The following is an 18,064-nucleotide window of genomic DNA, read 5'->3' as shown; positions in this document are numbered from 1 at the left end:
GCGTTTGCGTGACTAAACATGCTTTATTTCATTGTTCAGACATTACACGTGAACCTTTTCAGAAGCATCCGCTGAACACCGGCAATCCATTTCAGGCAATAATATGGCTACGGGTCTTTAAAATTAGGAAATTAAAGATACTTTATTAGAAAAATATCAGCTGAACAAAAAGAAATATCTCAGGTCAGGTGAGCATCAGAGTTTGTTGAACAATGCAAAGTGAAGCTGGTGCGTAGAAATATATCAATGTGAACTATAAATCTGTTCTATTTAAACATTTCCTTTGTTTTTGTATTGGCATCCAAATAATCACTTACTTCTCAGAAAGAAAATGTATCTTTAAATATCCTTGGCTTCCTATCTCATTTCAATCACTTCTTGTGCTCAATTATCTACAGGGATCGATTAGTTAATCGTCAAAAAGATGAAGCAACAAGTGCTATGATCGCTTCTTAAATATGAAACTGCATGTGCTGCTTTGTCTTAGTTATCTATAATACGAGTGTACTAAAAAAACTATTTGAATATATCAATACACAGAATATTGATGCATTTTTTCATAGTTTTATAAACAAACAAATACAAATAATGAGTGAGTAAAAAAACAAGGCTGCCTTTTAAAATGAATCATTTCAAGACACTTATGAACACATCTGCGGTAAACAAAGACACAAAGTCGTGCTTTTCTCCGATTCTTTGTGAAATAACTTAATTAAATCATCAATTATGATCAATTAACAAGTTGGTTGAAAGATTTCAACGACTGTTAGTCAACTAAAAAATGTCTGTGGTGGAGTACAGCCCTAGAACATAATCGTTAGTTGGAGTGTGCTGTTGCTAAGGACAATGTGACAACCTTCTGTGGATAAGAGATGGACGGGTGGAAACAGTGCAGGTCAGATTCTAATTATCCTTGAGTCCTTGATCAAACACTCCTCATTTCCATAGTTACCTCAAAAAATCAATATGGCTGCTAAAGATTCACAAAATGAAATGCCACTAATAGAATAAAGCTGCAATACTAGGACATAATTATCCTCTGTGCTTCCGTCTATGGACTCATGCTATGGGACAAGTCAGTGTAGATCAATGGTTGCAATTAGTCTTAATAAATCTATCAATCAGAAAAAGACAATTCTATTGAAGTGAAGTTTTTATGTGTGTGTAGGTTAGTGTACCGATCATGGTGCTATTGAACAATAATAAATAATTAACTGACAATGATCACGAATAAAAAAATGATTAGTAAAGAAAGTGACTGTAAATAATAACACACTGGACAGATATTCAAATATTAATTGATTAAGAAAGAAAGAAAAAAAGAAAGAAAAACGACAATAAAACCGCATTGAAAAACTATTTTCATGACTTAATGCTAATAGACGATGATTAATGGCAACAAAACTAAGTCATAAACCTCAACATCAATATAGTGTGAATATAAAATCTTTTATCTCTATATCCCCCCTAAAAAAATACACTTTATACATGAAATCCAACAAACACGCACATGTGAGCATGTCCAGCGCACAAGGGGGCGTCCCTTGATCACACGGCTGCTGTATTCGAGACATCTGTCTGATTCCGATGTGTGTTAACTGCATCTCCGTTTGAGAAGAATGCTCTCAGTTTGATGGGCAGGTGGAGCGTGTCCATCGGCAGGTCGAGTGATGCGACCACATGACTTTGGACGGGATTTGCGGGTCGAGTCCCTGACTCGGTTAAGATGCTTTAACGTTACAGCTCGTTCTCTCCTACCCTCATTTGCTCATGCACGCATGCGCATTCACAACAACGACAACACAAGTCAATTTTCCATGTCGAGCGAAGGCTGAGGTCAAAAGCTATTAGACACCGAGCATGCAGCCGGGTGGTTTCAGTTGTATCGGTGCAGACATTACGAGCACAGAGGCCTGCTGCACATGGCCGAGGAATAACAATGCTATGCATTTGACAAAGACCGAAACGGGGCATTTTTAGCCCAACGAGAGAAAAATGAAAAGGCACTGTGAAGCATCGGCTCGGGGCATTTGTACAGTGCACCGCATGCAGAGAGAGGACTTTCTATTTTGTCCATAAGGAATGAAGGAATGAGTGGAATTGGGTAGCAAAAAGGAGGACAGGGTCCATATATTTACAGGCATAGTGAGGTAACTTCTACAGTAACTTGCTGGTTCAATCAAACTTACTCGTGCTGCCCTTCAAATCTACTGTGCCGATTCCCCTTTTCATATCTTCTACCACGCAAGATGATTTCAACATTTAATGGATTAAGTCCGAGCTAAAAATAACTGTTTGCTTTGTGGAATGTGTGCAGCTGACCAACAGGAAGTTCGCCCTATGTTTCGAACTCAAAAGAGTTTCCCTCTTATATCTTACTTTCTGAGCTTGTTTGAATCACAGAGGAACGAATTAAATGATCGGAACGCACAATAAGCACAATGTATGGCGGACATTCAGAAGTCCAGCATTCAGACAGAAGCTTCATTGTCTTCTCTCTGATTCTGTTACTGTTCCTCTCTGAGTTTGAGCTAAAAACATGAAACCTGTCAGTTTTGTTTTGTTCGTCCAACCTTCACCTGCATTATTTCAATGAGACCACATATGTAATCCTTCATTATAATTCTGTGTAATAAAGATGATTGATACACTAGGGTTGGTTACGCAGCACGGCTTTATGGCGGAAGATAAGAGCAGGTTCGTAGTGAAGAAAGTTTAATGTTCTGGTTGTCAGTGTTTCTGTCAAAAAACACAGACAATACATGCTGTGTAATGTTTTTAGGTGAATCATGTTGCTCAATGAAATAATCTGAAGGCTTTTGGAAGGACAGGGTGGTTGTGGACTAAGAATAGAAGACAACATAAACCTGACAAGTGTGCCTCTGCTTGGTGGTCCCCTCTGCTAACCTTCCTGAAGCTGACTGAGACGGAACAGACTACAAGAAGAACAAAGGAAGAAAGAGAGGTTTAAAAAAAAAATCTGGGGAAAACAACTTCAACAACATTAATTGATTCAAACGCAGGGACGGAAGATTGTAGAAGCTGAAGTGCTCTGGCAGCTCTGCATCCTGGGCTTTTTGGTAGCAGTGTAACTTCTACGGTGATGGTTGGCGATGAACTGCCCCCCCACCACGTGTCTTCGGGGTCATGCTCACAGGGCAGGTCCCCGGCTCCCGTGACTTCAGCGTTGCCCCGGGAGAGGGCCCATGGACAGGGAGTCCTCCTCGTCGATGGTGTCCAGCTCTTCAGTGTGCACGGCCTGAGTGATGAGCTGAAGCTCCTCAGAGAGCGTCTCGCTGCGGTACGCCACGCGGATGTCGGGGACGTTGGTACGGCGGATGTCGTTGCTCATGGGACCCTCCTTAGAATAGTTGGGGCCCAGCCAGTAGCTTTTGGCCTGGAAATAAAAGGTAATAAAAAGCTTAGATACTAAAAACACAGAAAGACAAGCAATGACTGAGAACTCTTTTAGTCATTATTTTTAGATTCAGATGTCCCTACCTAGCTATTATAGTTGCGTTAGATTGTAATAAAGTGAGTGTACACGAGCTGTTAGACAAAATGAATTTACCTTGTGTGAAAACCCACTCATGAGGACACTGTTTCTTGCCAGCTCACACATGTCACAGGAACTCAGTTTCCACACCTGAGTAGCGATGCTGTACTCCTCCATCAGAGGCTCCTGAATCCAGAAAAGGGGAACACACAGAGCCTCGTCAAATCTGACCGTTGTTTTGTATCGTCCGTCCTTAAATGTACAGTAGGTCATACTGAACCTTGGTGAAGTGGAACTGAAGGGGATCATCGGTGGACAGAGAGATCATCAGGCCTCTGGACAGGTACTCTGGCAGTGGGTTGCGATGGTAACTGAGGAACAGGCTGTTGTTACTAAGTGGTGACATGGCGATGCCAATCTGAGCCAGGTAGTAAAGATATTGCAGCACCGGCGCCTGATGGATGTCAAATAGAGAGAGAGAGAACATGTGAAGAAAAATTGATTCTTAAATCTATACTTATATAAGGCCCAGCAGTACCCAATAGTTTGTATATCGCTTCGTGCTTCCTAAATCATATAACGCTCCAATCCAATAGTCATGGACTTAAGCCTAGTTTATGCTTCTGCGTTTTCAGAGCGACGCAGATGCAAGACCCTTGCATGTCCCTTGCGTGCCTTTTCACACCTCCTTGCGTCCTTGCGTGTGTCGAGCCATTTTTCTAGGCTGGCGTTGCTTTCTCACATTGTCTCACATTTCCGCTTTTACAGCCTGATACCGCCATTATTAAAACGAAGAATGTTTACGACAGAACGGATCTGATTTAAGAACTTTTTTCGGAAGAAATGAGTAAATATGAGCACTTATACAAGCCGTCATTGGCGGGTTGTAGAAGCGGGTTGGATTCACGGAGGGAGATCGCCGCAAACACTGGTTTGCCAGTTGAGAGGTGCACAAAGTTGTGGAGGAAAATACGGGACAAATGTGTCCGCAATGAAAAGCAGCAGTGGCGATGCACGGGGCAATAAAGTCTATGATAATAAATAAACAAATAAATAAATAGACGTGACTCTCTAGGTCGTCTTCAACAAAAACATGTTACTCCGCCTGTTGTTCTGGCGGTGAATTGCTCTGCAACACACGCAAGCTTTTTACAACCCTGAATTGAAACGAGTGCGTTGACGCAACGAGGCAGGAGCATGTGCCAGCCTTTAAGCTTTCTGATGCCATCAAGTCTGAGAAAAGGGACGTGTCAACAGAGCTCTTTAAGCAAGCTTTCCTAATTGTTTTTCGAACACAGTGAGCATTTATACGAACAATGATATTACAATATGGTTCCATAGTCTTTTAGAAGCAACCTCCTGACCTTTCTGAGCAGCAGTCCATGGGAGATGTTCTCAGACAACATGAAACCTGACACCAGGTGGTGGATCGGCCCCGCCTCCCCGCAGTGAGGTCGCAGCACAAACATGCGAAAGCCTCTCTGCCTGTGTCAGTCAAAATATACCACATTTAAACAAAGGGATGGTCTAAGAAGGCTTAGTGTGCGTTATGAATGAGTCTGCTGGGCCACACCTTCGCAGGTGGTTGAGCACAGTCATGTTGGCATAGGTGTAGTAGAGGTAGTAGGAGTAAGGGGGGTTGTCTTCTTCTGTCCAGTTTTCTGGCAGCGGACTGTCAAGATTGAAGATGTGATGCTCAGGTTTGGACTCATCGTCCACGCTGTCAAAGCCCACCACCTGGACACACACACGCCAACAAACAGGGTAGAAGCAAACAGGACGACCAAGGAGAGTACTTGGATTTTGTTGTGCAGTGGCCCTCACGTGCTCCAGGAAGAGATGCAGCTCAGGGTGTTTGCGCGGGTTGATTGTGGCTTCAAACAGAGGCAGGAAGATATTCTCCAACATCTCCTGGAAATTAGCCAGCGTCTTCTTTGTTTGGTAAACATCACTGGAGAGGTAGGGATCGAACAGAGATATTAACAGAGAGTCTTTTGTCATTTTTACATGTACATTTTAAATGTAAGTTTAACTGTGGAGGCGAGAAGAGATTACCCATGTCTACACTACGAGGAGCATCGCTTAAAAAGGACACAACCTCATAAATTAGACAAATTTATTTTCGGTTTGTGTTGTCCCTATTTTTGACCTCTTTGCTTTGACCGGCGCTTGACAACAGTGCAGCTTCAACAAAAAAGTAAAGTGGAGGGATAACTCACAAAAGACGGGGCACCTGGATGAGCCAGCGCACGTTATCAGAGTACACGCGATGTTTGAGGGCCCACTTAGCCAGCTTCTCCCATTCGTCCCTGGAGCGTCCGTAGATGGACAGGCGCAGCTCAGAGTTCTGGTACTTACTCTCCTCCAGGTCGGACATCACCTCCTGGACAAATAGTCACCGGGGGGTATCAATGCATCTGTTTGTGTATGTATTGATAACGTGCTTGGATGATATAATACAAATACTTTAAATATGAATTACTTCATACCTTGACTATGTGTGCAAAGTATTTTCCTTCAATGCAGTTGTCAGTCTTGATGAAGATCTCTCTCAGGATGGATTCTCCGATGGGGTTGTATTTGGCGTTAAATTTGTCAAACCGATGGAACGTGTTACGGTCCTGATGAGTAAACCAAAACCTGTCAAAACCTAATTCTCATCGATATCAAACGTATTTCACACAATTCCTCAAAAATATTGGATTAATTTTGTTTTGTAGCACAGCTTTAGTTAGATACAGTTGCACCCTTTTCTATTTTCTTCCGTCTGTGTTGACCGGCGCAACACCGTGGTCATAGTCTGAAAAACAAACAGAAGAGACAATTGTCTCACCGCGTGCATGTCGAGTGTGTCTACACTCAGGTCGAAGGCCGTCAAGTTCATGCTCTCAAACACCTCCTTGAGGGTCTGGCCTCGGCCGCGCTCAATGTGGACGATCTCTTCTGGGTATTTCTTCATGGATCGCTTGATGAATCGCAGCAGGTGCTTCTGATTCATGCAGGATGAAGCATGTATGTGTGTGTCCACCTGTAGTTAGGGCAGAGCAGAAAATGTGAGTTGGAGTGGGAATGATCTCAAATAGAAGGGTTGGCTCTTACCTTTCGTATGTTGTAGAAGTCTCTATGTGGAACTTTCTTCTGCGCTGCCAGCTCCTTCATCTCATTCAGAAGAATGTGCATCTGGAATTTAGAGCTGAGGTACTGCAGGCGACGGTAGCAGAAAGACTTCCTGTTAACACCAGAGGAAACACAGGGACATTTCATTTAGAATTGACACACTTAGATTTTCCCCATGACATTTGTAGAATGGTGGCGTCAAAGGAACACTCACACTGGGCCATTGATAATGAGGGCCATCATAACATTCATGTCTTCAATATACTCTGTCAGGTCAGGATATGGCAGGTCCAGTTCTGTGCTCCTGAAAAGGAGAAGAGTATGACAGCCTCACAAGCAGAACACCTTTTGTTCTCATTAACATGCTGTCAGGTAGAAAAACCCACTTGTCCATGTTGGTCTTCTTGGAGTAGACGTGGACGAGTCCGCCCTCCATCTTGCAACCATATCCTGTGTCTGCCGGCATATTCTTGTGGTCCATGTCGTAGGGGTGTGTCTTTGAGACAGGTGGGTGAACGGGGGCATCTGGGGAAAATAGGAATTGATGTTTATTATGTTATATATACATGCTACAAAGATTTATTTTATATTATAAACAATGACTTGGTAACTGCCAAGATAAATGGGACACTCCTTTCATGAAGAAATGAATTTAAATGACTCAATATGTCTTTGAGATGAATCAACTCAAACGTTAAAATAGGTAAATCCCCCCCAGAAAGGACAGACGACTCAACCGGAATACCATTAAATGATAAATGTTTATCTAGTTGAATAAATGATAAGTAATACACAATACCATTACTGCATTAAATTATATAGTCATGTTTAAAGATGATCACCTGTTGCCTGAATTTGGTCCTTTACATAAATGTCATGTTACATTGTCATACTGTGGCTTTGCGAAAGATAAATAAATGACTTGTTTTGGTCTGACTAACCATCCAAAAGGATGCTGTTATATGAAAGGAGCTAAAATGCTCTCATTTCGGCTAGTTTGCACAGCTCTGCCACTACTACCTGTGGTGTGTTCTGTGCATGTGTTGCCTTGTGTCCTTTCTGGTATACACTTCCTCATGTGCGTCTAACTGTAACAAAGTATGTTTGGAGTGTGTATGAGATACCAGCATCCACAGGGGTCTCGGCTATATCGTCATAATCGGTCAGATCCAGAGGCTTCATCCCGAGTTCCTGCAGGGCATGAGCCGTGGTCTTACAAAAGGATTGCATGGATCGCTTTATGTACTTCTCCCGTATGAACAGTGCCTTCACCACGCACTTTGCAGCATCTACCAGGTCAGTGAATGGCACCTGGGAAGATATGAATACACAGTAATGACAACGGGATTACCATCAGAGTTTAACGAAAATATAAAAATCACTCTAAAAATAGTTCCCCACCCCACACTTCTCTTCTCCAGATATTGACACCCGCTGGTATTCTCTCTCCAGTGGCAATGCCCTTTCCCTGAAGCCATCATCTACATCATCAAAACTCTTCTCCTGCATGTACCTTAAAGGAGGCAAACAGTAAGAAGGACACTTTAAGAGGGGCAGGCAAAAGTATAACAGATATAGAGATAGGCATAATGTGCATGTAAGCATATTAGTTCGGTATATTTTGAAACAATGGGTTTGGAAAGTATTCAGATGACTTTTAACTTTAATAAACCCAGACAGTGATTTCATTATTTGCAGTTTTAATAATACACATTAAAACCATTATTGAATATTTGATCACCAGTAGGTAACAGTTCTGTATATTACTTCAGACAAAGAAGTCAGATTGCAGAGTCTGTCTACAGGTAGTTTCAGTGGTTCAGTTTTTGAGGCAGAAATGAACTAAATAGCATCCAGACCTAATTTCAAATCATATGTGCTAAAGATTTCAGTGTTTTAATCTTAATCCATTTGCGAGCATCTAAAACATCTATGCCAGGGGGCACTGGTGTTCAAAAACCGAGGAGAAAAAGAAAATTTACTTTAAAATAAGTACACAATCTAAATAATTTTCAAATCCACTGTAGGTAAAGGGTAACAGCTAGTGAGATGTTATAAACTTCAATAATTAACTTACAGAGTTTGAACTCTAAGTGAGCAAGATGACTCAGGCTTCACAGCACATTTTATTATCAAGAAAACAGGGGAAGTCAAATCAAATTCCAAATATAGAGTTTACACTTTCAAAGTTGAGACACTTGTTGCCTTTAGAGAGACGAAAGAAAACCAATTACAAGGTTTGGATTCGTACATCTAGCCACCAGCAGGGGGAAGATGTGATCTATCCCAATATGCTGCTAGTATGTGAGGAGAAACGTGCTTTCAACAAACAATTCCTGAATACTTTTAAAAAGACATGTATAGTAATCATAACATTAAGGGGAGTGGCTGCAATGAATGATTCTAAAGAATATGAGCCCAATAGAGAATGAATCGCTACACAAACCATGCATACTGAAGCAGATCTCACTCACTCTAGGTCTGCAGCACTGTCGATTTTCATGAAGTCCTGTTTGGCACGGAGCAAAATCTCTGGCTCAAGCCTTGGGGGTATATGCAGCGGCACAGGATAGTGTGGGCAAGACAGGGGCATCGGAGGTAGTGAGAAGAAATTAAGCACACCAAGACAGAGACCAGATATATGCACACATACAATATACATACAAACAAGCACCCTCTCTCTCTCTCTCTCACACACACTGACATTTACATATACATACAAAGCATAAGGTATTAAGGGATGAAGAAGATTGGCACCAACAGGAAAATATCAAGTTATTAGTAGCCCACCCTGATATGTGAACAGGAGCTTGATGGGTAACCTGTAAGAGAACCACCTCGGCACCTGAGAACGGACCCCTCGCCACAATGTAGTTTAGCATAGAGGCAGATTGAAGACCAGAGCAGGTGCGATGTGCTGGCTAGCCCCACTAGCCGGTTGCTGAGGTTAGTTAGCCCACAAAACTTGCATGTTGGAAGCTGGTAAGCATGTGGGCATTGGTGAAAGCAAGACTAAGTGTAACACGTGTGGTTGGGGGAGAGCTGTGTCTGTCAGATTATGATGGGAGTTCATTGCACTGGCTTTGTGTGTTTGCATTTCCTCACTTAATGTCCTGGCTGATTTGCCTCTCCAGGCGGTGCCGTCGCTCCTCAAGCTGCTCGATGGGGCTGTCCTCTGGGAACTCGTACGGTGCGGTTCGCATCTCACTTTCTGTCATGCTGCGTGTGAACAGCTCCTGTTGTGCAAACATAGATGTATGGTGTCATAAAGCTGGAAAACAGATCAACTTCCATGCTGCCGGGGACAAATGGAGGACTTTGGAGCTCACATGAGATAAGAGTTATCTTTAAATGAAGCCGCCAAAACGTCAAGGCAGATACTGGTCGGATTTAAATAAGAAAAAAAAAACCCTCTATTATTATTCTTGATTTTGCAGGTGAAGTACTTGCGTCAAAGGCCAACTAGACAATGTAGTTATTTAACATATTATTTATATTGTTATTGAGGATGTATTTTCAGAACTGACAAATTCTACATTCAAACAAATAGCAGTAACAGCTAATTCAAATATCTGAATGGCAGCAGAGCTGCTGGATGGATCATAATCAACAGAGCAGCTAGTTAAGAATATTAAAATTTTTACTTAGCTGTACCAAAAAACTTGGCTTTTAATTCCTACCTCAGCAATCTCTTTGTACTTCTCCTCCATGGATGTTCGCAGGTCGATGGGGTTGTGTGTGGCAGAAACAGGCGTCCCTGGGAGGGATCTCTGGGATTTGAGGGGCTTTGGCCCAGAAGCACCACACAGATCTGTGAGCAGACACGGTTAGTCAATTGTATAAAGAAATGTGAGCAGTAATAAAAGCACATTTGTTTGTAGTACATGCAAATGTTGTTATTCATGTAAAATGTCAGTAAAGTAAAGCTTTACTTTCTAATGAATATTGAATTAATCTTCTGTGTTGCGTGATAACGATCATATTTAACGACGTTGTCTCTTGTCCGCAAATTAACGCGGCCACTTATTTTGGTAAGTCAGATTCAGTAGAGTCACAGTACTTTCACTACCTGCTGACAAATGTATTCTTTAACATCTCGATGAATAGAGTCAATGGGAAAGAGACATATATCCATTTCACCTTTTACACACCGACTTCTCAAAATGCCATGTGTTATGTGTGTCTAGGCAAAGGCTGAACTCTCAGATTGATAAGGCCTGTGCTTCACCATGTGAATGTTTACTATTGAAAAGGAATTTCAATACACAATAGGTATAAATGGACCCTTTATCGCGTTCAACTCCTCACAGCGTACAGCCATCGTCATGAGCGACGTGAAGCAATAGACTGAACCCATTAAGGAAGGTAGATTCTCTGGGTGCTTTGCCGGCTCAGAGTTGATTCAATTCATTAAAAACTGTAGAATTTAGAGAAACAGCTAATACAAACATCCACTCGTATCAGTTCCTTTTATGATTCGGTCCCTTCAGTCACATTTACACATCCACACCAGTTACTAGAACAGTTTCTGAAACACACAACTGATCTCCAAAGACACAACTAAATACAGCCTAACAATAGTTTTCAACATTAAGAAACTTCCTTTGTTTCCTTCCTAGATGGACAAATCCGCCCATTAGCATCTGCACTGAGGACATCAAACAAAAAGACAATCGCAAACAGTTGCAGAATTAAACCGGATGCAAATAGTTCATGAACCCCTGAGAGGCCTTGAGCCGTGTCCGCACACAAGCTTAAGGACGGGCGGCTGTATGAAAAGATTCTCTATCTCGACGATCACACACAGACCTGAACACACACAAGAGAATAAATACCTGACACTGTTGGGAATAATACAGAGAGGCCTTCCCCACTCTAGATGAGCCAGCTCCAGATTCCAGCCAATTTATTTGATCACATGTAGAGTGCAGAGATGATTTTCACATGAACAAGCAGCGTGCAGACAAACACAAAGAGTGTGCGTGCAATCCCCCTGCATGTCCACCACAGTCCCCCCGACTTTATTTATCTCAGCGTGGTGGACCTAAGGATAGAGCGGGTCGTATGGTGTAAAGCCTCCTGAAACACGTGGTATGGATTTAATTCCATTTGGGAAAATTGGCTATGAATGCAAAGCTGACTGGACATGTAGTACAAAGCACAAACAAACCAAAACAATAGAGGAAAATGCAAACAAACTAGGAGGAACTCACCGAACTACAAAATCAATCGCAGAGGAAAGCACCAGAATGAACCAATGATATTTCAAATATTCCTCAACTGACAAATAAAAATAGCCAGGAGAAGAGCGTGATTCATTGAGGTGATTTAAAATGTTTAAACAGTAACTAAGCAAACATGGAGAGTACTGTTTATTTTTCTTTCCCGTGTTATTAACAGAAATGTGTTGGTCCAACAACAACACAGCAGGCTGCTTGTTCTTGTGGCGGATCTAAACTGTGCGTCTCTTTTGGGACAACGCGTGTGGATCAACAGGGGAAAAAATAACCTCACTTACTTTTATTTGGCAGTATTTATTTTCAGCCTTTACCCTGTTATGTTGTTATTTTTTAAACCACTGTGCATCCAGATTGCACTCGAATGCATTTTGGCTCAGATGCTGTCAAACATGCCGAGGCTCCGGCCTCACCTCGCAACACGCCGTTTACTGCGTGAGTGCCTCTCTTCTATTTCAGAATGAATGCGTCAGCCCATCTATCTTCATGTAGTCATTGTGAGATCAGTGAGCAATATTGACAAAGCTCTCCATCTGAGCCTTCTCTCACATCCCTGTGACCGGAGTCTGCACGCCGCCCACATGAGTAACCCACTTGTTCCTTTGAACCGTGCCCGAGAGACAGACATTGAGGTTCTGTGGAGCTGCCTCTGCTCCATGAGGATCAATTCAATCTCCCCCCATTTCGTCCATGCAGGACGAAAGCAGCAGCAGACTAGTTTTAGCATCAGTGAACCACAAACATTGCACAGTTATGTCCTTGAAAATATTCCAGATGTCCTGATCAATGTCACCATGAAGCAAGGGTCTGTATGTAAGTGACCTTAGGGGTTTGCACTTCTTGAGAACTGATCCATCCGGCCTGACTGGCACTCTCCCCGACCTACAGAGGGCTCCTCAACCGCCAGTGCAGGAGTGTTGGAGGTGCGACACTGCAGACGGGGAGGGGGAACCGCCGGAGCCCCCTATGGAGACCCTGCTGGTTCCCAAATTACGCTCCATGGAAGATTTTCAACTGGAGCAGTCTCGTGTTGATACTCTACGCTTTGCCTTCGAAGTGATATGAATTGATGGTCAAATGGTGCGCCCCGACACAGCATTATTATACCCGCACTTTTCACTGATTAGGGACAGGCTATACAGAGTGAGTCGTGACACTCAAACAGGTCAGGAAAATGCCCAATTTCTGGTACCGAAAAGCCATCGGCAAATAATTTTCCAGGCAGGCCACATGGGTAGTGATAAAATGCTGGATCGGATAATAGCCCCATTTTACTGGCCAGGCATCTGGGCGGATGTGCGCGTCCTGCCCGCAGTGCCAGCTGGTTAACCAGCCGGCCATTCCGAGAGCGCCGTTGCGTCCGCTACCGTTAATGGAGCTGCCGTTCAAACTACTAGGTATGGACCTCATTGAGACATTTCACCGGAGCGCACGGGGGTATCGCTTTGTGTTAGTTCTGGTAGATTACGCAACCCGATATCCCGAGGCAGTGCCGTTGCGCAGCATCTCCGCCAAGAGTGTTGCGCAGGCGCTGTTTCAGGTCATCTCCCGAGTCGGAATCCCGAAAGAGATTCTGACTGACCAGGGCACCTTGTTCATGTCACGCACACTGCGGAAACTGTACGAATTACTGGGGGTTATGTCTGTTCGGACCAGTGTGTATCACCCCCAGACTGACGGCCTGGTGGAACGACTGAATAGGACGTTAAAATCCATGATTCGTAAATTCATTCACAACGATGAACGCAATTGGGATTAATGGCTTATCCTCTGTTGTTTGCAGTGCGGGAGGTTCCCCAGGCCTCAACGGGATTTTCTCCCTTCGAGCTGCTGTTTGGCAGGAAACCACGGGGGGTGCTCGACCTGCTTAAGGAACACTGGGAGGAGTGTCCGAGCCCTGGTAAGAACGAGATTCAGTACGTCCTGGACCTGCGAGCCAAACTCCACACACTGGGTGAATTATCACGTGAGAATTTGCTCCAAGCCCATGAGCGTCAACAACAGCTGTACAACAGAGGGGCCAAGATGAGACAATTTACACCGGGAGAAAAAGTACTTGTATTGCTTCCTTCTTCTAGCTCGAAACTACTCGCCAAGTGGCAAGAGCCCTTTGTGGTCACACGGCGGGTAGGGGACAGGGGTGGACCATACAGATCTACCACCTCAACCTCCTCAAATCATGGAGGGAGGCGGAGTCCGTGTCCCTAGTGTCTGCAGTAGCGGAGAGAGAAGAGCTGGGGCCAGAGGTTCAAAAGTCCACGATCCGACCCGGCTCCCGTTCAACGCCCATCTCTCTGCAGCCCAGCAAGCGGACATAGCCCGGTTGCAAGATCAATTTAATTATGTGTTCGCCTCTCTGCCAGGTCACACGGATCTCATAGTGCATCACATTGAGACATCCCCGGGCGTGACGGTGCGGTGGCGCCCTACAGGTTACCTGAACACAAAAGGAAAATTGTTCAGCGAGAATTAGCCGCTATGCTGGAGATGAGGATAATAGATGAGTCCAACAATGCCTGGTGCAGCCCCATCTTGTCGCCAAGAAGGACGGCTCGATAAGGTTCTGTGTGGACTATCGCAGGGTTAATGTGGTATCACGGTTTGCTGCATACCCGATGCCCCGGGTCGACAAACTCCTGGATCGATTGGGCACCCCTTTTTTTTTTACGACACTGGATTTGACCAAGGTCTACTGGCAGATTCCCTTGTCGCCAGAGTCCAGGGAAAACACGGGTTTCTCCACTCCGTTTGGATTATACCAATTCACCACGCTTCCCTTTTTGGTTGTTCGGTGCCCTGGCCACCTTCCAGCGCCTCATGGACCGGGTGCTGCGTCCGCATCCTGCGTATGCTGCCGCCTACCTAGATAACGTCATCATACACAGTACCACGTGGGCGGAGCATGCGCGGCGGGTGGGCGCGGTGCTGGAGTCCCTGAGGCAGGCCGGGCTCACCGCCAACCTGGGGAAGTGTGCAGTTGGACGGAGGGAGGTACGGTATCTGGGGTAACACTTGGGCGGCGGGAGGGTGCGCTCTCAGGTGGACAAAACTGCAGCCATCACAGCCTGTCTGTGGGCCCAAGACAAAAAAAGAGGTGAGGCAGTTTTTGGGGCTGGCAGGCTACTACAGGAGGTTCATCAGCGTGGTGGACCTAAGGATAGAGCGGGTCGTATGGTGTAAAGCCTCCTGAAACACGTGGTATGGATTTAATTCCATTTGGGAAAATTGGCTATGAATGCAAAGCTGACTGGACATGTAGTACAAAGCACAAACAAACCATTTGCGGAGCTTTGCGGAGCTTTGCGGAGCTGACCAGTCCCTTGACTGACCTGACCCGCAAAGGTGCCTCAGATCCGGTCCAGTGGATGGAGTGGTGCCAGTGGGCGGTTGAGGGGGTGAAATTGGCCCTCTGTGCGGAACCACTGCTCCATACACCTAACTTCTCTCTCCCTTTTGTCTTGCAGACTGATGTGTCGAGCAGAGGGTCGTTTTGTCCCAGCAGGTGCAGGGGGTGGACCGCCCGGTCCTCTACATCAGCCGGAAGCTGTCGGAGAGAGAGGCCAGGTACAGTACGTGGAGAAAGAGTGCCTGGCCATCTGGTGGGCAGTCGACTCCCTGTGGTACTACCTCCTGGGACGCCAGTTCACCCTCTGTTCGGACCACGCCCCCTGCTGCAGTGGCTCCACCGCATGAAGGAACGCCCAGATCACTCGGTGGTATCTGGCGCTACAGCCTTTTAATTTCAAGGTGGTCCATAGGCCGGGGGCGCAGATGATCGTGGCGGACTTCCTCTCCCGCCCTCAGGAGGGAGGGGGGGAGGTCGGTTCGGCCGGATGGCTCCCCGGCCTACGTCGGGTGGGGTATGTGGTGGCGGGGTGTGGTTAGCTCAGCTGCAGAGGGGAGAGCGGGGGAGCGGTTCAGGGAACGGTGCAGGCAGGTGAGTAAGAAGCACAGGTGGAAGTGATCCGGACTGATTGTCTCCCTTTTGAAAAGCAGTGAGCAGGACCTGGAGCGAGAGACACTGGAGCAGACGCTCAGGGGCGAGGCAGAGGAGTGGAGTGGAGCGGAGCAGATGAGAGCAACACTACAAATGAATAAAACCTGCTCACTGCGAATGAGAAAATAAAAACATATTGCCCAGTAGACCCGTGTGTCTGTGCGTCCTTGACAAAACCCGACGGTGGTAGCGATATCGCGGCTACAGACTATATGGTTGATGAGTAGTTTTATTGGTCTTGAAGAAATAATGCACAATGCCCAATGCCTCACAATGCCAGGTTGCGTCCCCCTTTACTCATTGTTATCTGGCAGGAAGTCTCAGTTGGTTGTACAATTATCATCGATTCTTCCCCTTTTTACCCAGAGAGCCAACCAGCGGGCTGCTGAGGAAACAAGAAGTGAAAACGTCACTTTCATTTGCATTAAGTGTTAGGCTGGTGTTCTTTTATCCAGAAGTGAAGGAGACTATAGCAACAGGGAGAAATGATAAGTAAACAGTGCTCCTTATATCTTGTTATCTATTTTTAAATTAGATACACACTGCCCCCAGTGGCCAAGTTGTAAATATCAAATTGTACAAATATAATTAAGCCATTGTGTTCCAGTTTTACACATCACATGACAGACAATAGGGAAAATATATCATTACAATTGATTGTGTTGAAAATCTCTTAACCATATGGAAATATAGTACAATCCTCCGGTTGTTACACAGTTGACCAGATAATTGTGCCCGTATTATAAATCCATCTAAACTCCAACACAAGAGCTTATGTGTACGATTAATGAACCATTGAAAAATTATCTAGATAAAGGTCTGTTTATATATGTTGAGATATTAAATAGCAATGCAAATACAAGGAAGCCTGTTGTCAGTTACAACAATGAAAGTCTTGTAAAGCCAGATATGTCCATAAATGATATGCCAGTGTCCCACAGTGATGTGTTTTAGTTTACCTTTAGGTCTGATGCAGGAATTGTGGCTTCAATGTTTAGAAAGCTATTTCAATTTACTCCCTGAGTGGAAAAGAGATGGTGACACCACTTCAGATGTTTCTTAGCAACCACAGATGAGAATAAACCTTTACTTTGATCAGTAATAGGTATCAGAAGCAATTTTGTTGAGTAAATTTCCCAGCTAAAAACTATTGCCTGCAAAGTCCCTTCATGAACAGACTATGTCTCTTTCCCCGTTTTGATGCATGCAGAAGAAATGAATGATGAGTAATTCTCCGTGCAGTGGTGAGAGATGGTTCCTCTACTGCTGCTTTTGTAACATAGACAGAAGACACAGATCTGACTCGACATTACGCCACGCACACAGACACACAAAACAGATGTCAGCTGCTCTCACCAAAGCACTGCCCTATAAACATCAGGAGGGGGAGACGCCAGCAATTTACAGAGTCCGTCTGTTTGCACAAAGTGCCCGAAAAGCACAACAGTTCTGAATAAGATACTTATTGCCTCCCAGCATCCTCAGCACCTCATCAGCCACAGAAGCCGCTGCTGCAGCCGCCTCATTTATTACACACTCTTCTAGTGCCAAAAGCTGCATGTGTTTTGTTTTTGTCTGAACACTCCCAAGGATTTCAGTGATTGATCCATTGGGTGTTATTACTGAGTCGTACTGGACTGTAGCGAACACCAGCTGGGACAAGATGCCCCAAATGCTCACTCACTGCATCAGCCCCACTCTGCAGGAAACTGTGGCTCACATCAAACTCAACAAAGCAACCGGCCACCCTGGCAGATGCATGACGTATTTCTCTCTTTTTCTTTTTTTAAGTACACCCCAGACACACACACCCACATTTCTATATTTCCTCCCTCTCTTTTGCCTCTCAGCTTCTTCCTTGACACCTCATCTGTCTTTGTGTTTATGGAGCGATGGGGGCCATGCCATCGCACAGAACTGCAGTAACTTTTAGCAAGACAGCATTTACATCGGCATGCTTCAGAGCGCATGGGTTTACAGTACCTCGGTCCCACACGGCTGTCCTGTTCTCACAGTCTCGTTCACGGTCGCAGTGGCCTTGTCTGAGCTCTTGCGGGATGCTGGGATATGTGACTAGGCCCGGGACAACCGATGTTCCCTCCCCCCGGCTGGCACTGGGGAGCAGTGAGAATGACAGCAAAGAGAGAGACGACAGCCACAGGATACGCTGCCTCCTGAACACACAGCTGCTAGGACACCAGGATCAGACAACCCCCC

At 44.9% G+C, this 18,064-nt stretch overlaps 1 protein-coding gene across 7 annotated transcripts in view; it reads right to left on the bottom strand.

Moving 5' to 3' along the window:
- Nucleotides 1-3: 3 nt before the first annotated feature.
- Nucleotides 4-18,064, bottom strand: part of ampd2a (adenosine monophosphate deaminase 2a) — a 33,029-nt gene continuing 14,968 nt past the window's right edge. For 3 of the 7 annotated variants that reach the window (XM_078092057.1, XM_040203219.2, XM_040203217.2), the window contains 17 exons: nucleotides 10,294-10,424; nucleotides 9,719-9,849; nucleotides 9,088-9,156; nucleotides 8,015-8,126; nucleotides 7,738-7,924; nucleotides 7,000-7,138; nucleotides 6,828-6,917; nucleotides 6,596-6,725; nucleotides 6,330-6,524; nucleotides 5,986-6,117; nucleotides 5,716-5,879; nucleotides 5,321-5,447; nucleotides 5,070-5,233; nucleotides 4,861-4,981; nucleotides 3,777-3,950; nucleotides 3,572-3,682; nucleotides 4-3,397 (listed from right to left, as the gene is read on the bottom strand). In XM_078092057.1, coding sequence (XP_077948183.1) covers nucleotides 3,182-3,397; nucleotides 3,572-3,682; nucleotides 3,777-3,950; nucleotides 4,861-4,981; nucleotides 5,070-5,233; nucleotides 5,321-5,447; nucleotides 5,716-5,879; nucleotides 5,986-6,117; nucleotides 6,330-6,524; nucleotides 6,596-6,725; nucleotides 6,828-6,917; nucleotides 7,000-7,138; nucleotides 7,738-7,924; nucleotides 8,015-8,126; nucleotides 9,088-9,156; nucleotides 9,719-9,849; nucleotides 10,294-10,424 — 2,393 coding nt within the window. In that variant the 3' untranslated portion in view covers nucleotides 4-3,181. Of the gene's footprint in view, nucleotides 3,398-3,571; nucleotides 3,683-3,776; nucleotides 3,951-4,860; nucleotides 4,982-5,069; nucleotides 5,234-5,320; nucleotides 5,448-5,715; nucleotides 5,880-5,985; nucleotides 6,118-6,329; nucleotides 6,525-6,595; nucleotides 6,726-6,827; nucleotides 6,918-6,999; nucleotides 7,139-7,737; nucleotides 7,925-8,014; nucleotides 8,127-9,087; nucleotides 9,157-9,718; nucleotides 9,850-10,293; nucleotides 10,425-17,830; nucleotides 18,051-18,064 lie in introns of those variants that run through there. The other 4 variants (XM_078092059.1, XM_078092058.1, XM_040203218.2 and 1 more) reach the window with 2 other exon arrangements.

Source organism: Gasterosteus aculeatus, chromosome 17 (assembly GCF_964276395.1).
Source record: "Gasterosteus aculeatus chromosome 17, fGasAcu3.hap1.1, whole genome shotgun sequence".
Classification (NCBI taxonomy): domain Eukaryota; kingdom Metazoa; phylum Chordata; class Actinopteri; order Perciformes; family Gasterosteidae; genus Gasterosteus; species Gasterosteus aculeatus.
This window is presented reverse-complemented; position numbering and strand designations above follow the sequence as displayed.